General features: G+C 43.7%; 2 protein-coding genes across 2 annotated transcripts; both read right to left on the reverse strand.

The window, feature by feature from the left end:
• Nucleotides 1–717: 717 nt before the first annotated feature.
• On the reverse strand, nt 718–1,914 carry LOC149680187 (uncharacterized). Its single transcript, XM_089834587.1, has 2 exons — nt 1,220–1,914; nt 718–1,150 (listed from the first exon to the last, which is right to left on the reverse strand). The coding sequence occupies exons 1-2, from the start codon at nt 1,912–1,914 to the stop codon at nt 718–720; spliced, it is 1,128 nt and encodes a 375-aa protein (XP_089690713.1).
• Nucleotides 1,915–2,245: 331 nt separating this feature from the next.
• On the reverse strand, nt 2,246–6,142 carry LOC149680188 (uncharacterized). The gene has a single exon (XM_089834588.1). The coding sequence runs from the start codon at nt 6,140–6,142 to the stop codon at nt 2,246–2,248; it is 3,897 nt and encodes a 1,298-aa protein (XP_089690714.1).

Raw genomic sequence — 6,142 nt, forward strand, 5'->3', positions numbered from 1 at the left:
AAGAGATTTTTGTTTCTTGAAATGGATAATGAGGTCTATGGAAACATTATACCACTTGTCACCGAACGCTTACCAGACGACATTGTCCTCCGATATGCTTAATCTACAAGGAAGAAGTGAACGTGTACGACAAAGAAAACAAGTAACCGACTCAACTTTAAATTTAACCAAGTGAAACCATATATTTAAAAATAATCACTAATCATCGTATGTGAATATAACAACGTCAAACCAAAAAAAGAACCCGGTTTACAATCAACTTTCACGAATATTTAGAGGAAAAAAAAATAATTTTAGCAGACACATGTTTTTTCATAGTCTCAATAGATAAATAATAAATTAAAACTTCCAAGATATTTTTTATTCTACTACTATACGGTCGACGAAATTGATCTACTGAACATTCCGCCTCCCTTGAACGACTAGCTTCAACTATCCAACGGCAGATGACATAGCTTTACAATCGGTCGTTTGATTTCCTTGTCCATTGTCTTTACTGTTACCACACGAACGTGGCCATCAGTCCCAGGATGCAATACTATTATGCGACCCATCCTCCATTTTGTGGGGGGCATGTTCTCGTCCTTTAGTAACACCAAGTCACCGACCTGCAAATTTCGTTTTTGTTAGGGCCCACTTTGGGCGTTGTTGTAGTCGGGATAAATATTCATTACTCCATCGCTTCCATAAGTGTTGAACAAGTTTCTGTCTCAACTATCAACGGGATACGCGGTTGAATTTTTGTGAGATTAAGTCTGGTTCAGGTATGGCAGTTATCGGGTATCTAATTAAGAAATGTCCTGGAGTTAAAGCCGACAAGTCATTCGGGTCTGAACTCATGGATGTCAGGGGTCTTGAGTTAAGACAAGCTTCAATCTGGCATAATAGCGTCTGCAATTCTTCGTATGTCAATGTTGTGTTGCCGATGACTCGCTTCAGATGAAATTTAACAGATTTCACTCCGGCTTCCCATAAAACACCAAAATGTGGCGCTGCAGGCGGATTGAAATGCCAATTGATGCCTTCTTCAGCTGTCCATTGTGTGATTTCAGAGCTATTTGAATTCGATGAGATAAATCTGATAAAGTCTTTGAGTTCTCGGTCGGCTCCCATGAAGTTTGTGCCACAGTCGCTGTAAATATTTGAGCATCTTCAACGTCGTGAGACGAATCGTTTTAACGCCGCCAGAAAAGCTCCCGTTGACATATCGCTCACCAACTCTAGATGTATGGGACGTGTAGTAAAAGAGGCAAAGAGCGCTATGTAGGCTTTGAATGTTTTCTGACTACGACCCTTTAGGACTCGAAGCACAAGAGGACCGGCATAATCCACCCCGCAATTTACAAACGCTCGTGCTGGATTGACTCTGGGCTCTGGTAACTGTCCCATTAACTGCTTTGCAGCAAACGTTTGTTGTCCGATACACCTTACGCATCTTCTGACGTGGAAACGAATTGCGTCTCGAATGCCCAGGATCCAAAATCGTCGTTGAATCACGGCGGTCAAGAGTTGTGCACCTCCATACAAATGCTTGATATGTTCGTGGTTAATTATCAAGTCCGTTAGTTTATGTCTTCGTGGAAGAAACATCGGGTGGACCTTATCTGGCGATATGCGTGCGTGTTGAAGCCTCCCTCCAACACGAATTATCCCCACTTTATCTAAGAATGGGTGTAGTGGTAATAGTTTGCTTTTGGAAGGTAGCTCCTTTTGCTGCCTTAGCCGATCGGAGTCTTCGGCGAAGGTTTCGAGTTGCGCTCGTCGCATCCAATGCAGTAGTGCTGTTTCAAGTTCATCTGGAGTAAGTGCCCCGATTTTTCTTTGTTCCTTAGGTCTACTTGCATTAAAAACGAATCGCAGCATATAGGGCGTTACGTGTGTCAAAGTTCTTAAAGACGAGTAGTTGTTTAGCATGGAGTTGTCCAATTGACATGGTGCTGAGACTAGTGTGACTTATAATAATCTTAAAGTCGTGGTTTAAATTAAAAGAGTTTGCTTTATTAGCACGTCAAACAAATGTTACATTCGAGGTTGTTACTAGAGTGTGGTTAACTTATTGCATTTACAGTTTCTTTATATATCGTTAAAAGGGAAGCATAAAAAACTAATGTCGATATCATATACAAAAAAATCATATTCATTTTTTGGCCAACTAAAATTATAACTTAACATAAAATTATTCTACACTGCCCGCCGATGAGTGAATCTCATCCATATTCTAACTATTTTTGTTATTTACATATGACTAATTTATCTCCAAGGGATAGAGTAGTTGAAGAGGGCGACGCAGGCGTTGACCACCATTTACTCTAACCATACATGATCGAATGTTGTTGTCTCTCCCCTTGAATGTTTCTTCGATTACTCCCATTTTCCAGGATAGTCTTGGGGTTTTGTCCTCATGTACGAGGACTACGTCTCCGATCTTTAGGATAGTTTCCCTCTTTGGCTGGTTCACATGGTGCGCTGAGCGAAGTTCGAACAAATACTCCGATTTCCATCTTGCCCAATAGCGGTCGAGGAGATTTTGGCGATAACGCAGTCTTTTCATCAAGTGTTGTCTAGTAGTAGGAATCGGCTCTGAGATCGGGAACGTTCTGGAGGGTAAGGCCATGAGTCTCTGTCCAATGAGAAAGTGTCCAGGGGTCAAGGGAGATGGTTCACCAGGCTCGTTATATACGAAGGAAATAGGCCTGGAATTTACGATCTCCTCTACTTCCATGAGTGTTGTCTCCAGCTCTTCGTATCCCAAAGTGGCTCGCCCCAGGATTCTTTTCAAGCAGCCTTTCGTTGTGCGTACTAAACGTTCCCAGAAGCCTCCGTGCCATGCCGCTCTTTCTGTTATGTATTTCCAAGTAATACCCTTGTTGCCAATGAACTCCTTCACTTCCGGGCTTCTTAGTTTTTGCCATAATTCCTGGACATCTCGGTCAGCTCGCTTGAAAGTACGTGCATTATCGGAGTACATAATTTTGGGTATACCGCGTCTTGCTATGAATCTACTGAACGCAAGTAGAAACTTCTCCGTGGAAAGGTTGGTGACCAGCTCTAGATGTAGGGCCCTCGTAACAGCACAGGTGAAAAGGGTGATGTATGTCTTCTCCAGTTTCTTTCCGTTTCGAACGTATAAAGGTCCGGCGAAATCAAAGCCAGAGGTTTCAAATGGTGGAGTCTCGGTTATCCTGTCGGCTGGAAGTGGTGCTGCTTGCATTTGGCCTGCCTGGACGTTGAATTGTTTACAGAGAACACATCTCTTAATTATTGATTTGACTTCCTGGCGTCCACGAGGTATCCAAAATCGTTCTCTGATGTCCGAGATAGTTAAACTGAGTCCCGCGTGTCCCGCGTGTCCGTTCCGTTCATGATAATGCATCACTAATAACTTCGTTAAGTGATTATCCTTTGACAACACCCAGGGATGTTTTTCTCGATACGTGAATGCCCCTTTGTCCAACCTTCCTCCTACGCATATAAGTCCATTTTCGTCTAGTAGTGGATTGAGGTCACGTATTTTAGAGTTCTCTTGTAGTGATTGTCCATTCTTCAGCAGCTGAATTTCCTTGCCGAAGTCTTCGCTTTGGGCTTGTTGTACCCAGGTCATCTCCGCTTTGTTGAGTTCCTCGGCCGAGAGAGCTCCTTGAATTCTGTCAGTTTTCGCCTTTCGACAGTTTGTAACGAATCTCCAGACCCATGCTGATATCCTTAAAATCCTATGGTAGGAGCTACACGTTTTTAGATCTAGTAGGGTTTCTCTTGGCGATACGATACAGGATCCTTGTGCTACGTCCTGGTATTTCGTTCGTTTTTCTGTCTTGATTGTGATGTTGCAAGGAGTTTCAACAGTCGGCTTCGGCCATAATTTTTCTTCTTGTCTGAGCCAATCCGGTCCATGCCACCAAATACTGCTGCTTGCCAAGGTATCAATATTCGCTCCTCGTGTTGGAAGGTCAGCGGGATTTTCTCTTCCTCTAACGTGGCCCCACATTCTTGGTTCCGTAAGCGATTGCACTTCCGTCACTCTATTTGAGATGAATGGTTTCCACTGCACGGCAGAACCCTTGATCCAGTGCAACGCAATAGAAGAGTCTGTCCATAATCTGATGTCATTGAGTTTCTTTGGGAAATTCGGTTTGAGGTAAGTGACCAATCGTGCCGCCAGGATTGCACCCATCAATTCCAGTCGTGGAAGTGTTAGTCGTTTTAGGGGTGCGACCTTTGATTTGGAAGCCACCAGAGATACTCCAATTTTCCCTTCTGTGGTGGTATAACGGACATATGCTACGGTGGCATAGGCCTTCTCGCTAGCGTCGCAGAAGATGTGCAGATCTACTTTATCCAATTCAGTCTCTGGGTGACCTCCGAAATAATGACGTGAAATTGAAATCAGATTCAGGCTTGGTAACTCGTCTCGCCATTGTTCGAATTGATTGGCCAAGGCTTCGGGTAAGGCATCATCCCAGTTTAATCCAAGCTGCCATATTCGTTGAAAGAGCATTTTTACGGTAATTATGAAAGGCGTTAGAAATCCAATGGGATCGAATATCCGTGCGACAGCTTGAAGTACACTCCGTTTGGTCGTTGTGCAGTTCGCAAGGTATGGCAAGAGGCTTGTCAAGTCGAAGACCCAGCTGTCAGTTTCAGAGTTCCAGATCAGGCCAAGAACCTTTTCATGAGAAATGGTGTCTTTGCATTGGATTCGTTTGCTATCGTCATGAATGTCTTGCTCGTTATTCCATTGAGTTTGGAGCTCCATGTCGTTAGTCCTCCATTTTCTTAGCTTCATTCCGGCTGACTTGAGTATTGCATTTGAATCATGGTAGATGGTCTCCACCTGAGCTCTTCCGTCGCCTTCAGACACAAAATCATCAACGTAGATATCTCTTCGTAGACGTGCGCAGATATCTTCATGCTCCTCCTTATGCTGATCAAGGTGATATCCAATTGTGGCCGATAGCAGGAAAGGACTGGACTTAACCCCAAAGGGTACTCTTGTGATTCTGTAGGTCTTCAGTTTTTCAGTCGGATTGGGATCGTTGCACCAAAGAAAGCGTACGCAGTCTCGATCGGCAGGCTTTAGTGATATCTGCAGAAACGCCTTCTCGATGTCTGATGTAAAGGCAATCGTATGTGTCCGGAAGCGAATTAGGACATCCAAGACTTCAGGGTTTAAGTTCGGACCTTGTCTTAAACAATCGTTCAATGACGGTACTCCATTTTCGTGACTTGAGGCATCGTTGACAATTCGGAGTTTTGTTGTTGTGGCTTGCGATCGGAAGACTCCATGGTAAGGTAAGTAGTACTTAGGGTTTCCATAATCTTCTTCTAACTCTGGAACTTCTTCTATGATCCCAAGTCTCTTTTGCTCTTGAATGACCTCTCGGAACTGGGCAAACAAAAAAGGATCCTTGCAAAACCTCTTTCTTAGGTTTTCAGAGCGACATCTTGCCAAGTTGTAATTTGATCCGAGTGCGTGTTTATCTTCTGTCCATGGCAGCGCTACTTCGTAACGGTTATTCTTGTAGGTGATTGACTTCCGGAATTCTTCAAGCGTTTCTTGATCTGTCGCCGACCTTCCTTGGTTCTCCGTAATCCCCATAGAATCAAGACTCCAGAATGCCTTTATCGTCTCCGCTATTTCCTTCTCCATGTCTGGATTTGTGTTTGTGGCAATCATGTTTACTCCAATGGATAGTGAAGATACGTTAGTTGGTCCTTGTAGAGCCCAGCCGAATTTGGTTTCTAGTGCAACGAGAGAAGCTCCCAATCTCACGGTTTTCCCAATCACCACCGTCCAATAGTAGTCAGAACCAAGAAGGATTCCTGGAGGCCCCTTTACAGCTTCCGGGTCTTGTTGATCGTCTGCTATTTGCAATCCTCTCTGGCGTAACGTTTTAGTAACTTCCTCTCCAGGAACCGATATCATGGCACTACAGATGCTCTTAGTTTCTAGGGCTTCTATTTCTATCTTCTTACCAAGTACCATGGGATTTTCCAAAATAACCTTCACTCTTCGTTGTCGTACTCTCTCCGGGTTTGCATTATTGAAGGCGAAGATATCCAGATTTTCGTATCCAATTTCATGTAGTTCAAGTTCTCTCGAAAGATCTTCACATATGAACGTTCGATGGGATCCGCTATCCAT

This window comes from Phalangium opilio, unplaced genomic scaffold (assembly GCF_054372755.1).
Source record: "Phalangium opilio isolate 3A_F unplaced genomic scaffold, DU_Popi_V2 ptg000039l_2, whole genome shotgun sequence".
NCBI classification, from domain to species: Eukaryota; Metazoa; Arthropoda; class Arachnida; order Opiliones; family Phalangiidae; genus Phalangium; species Phalangium opilio.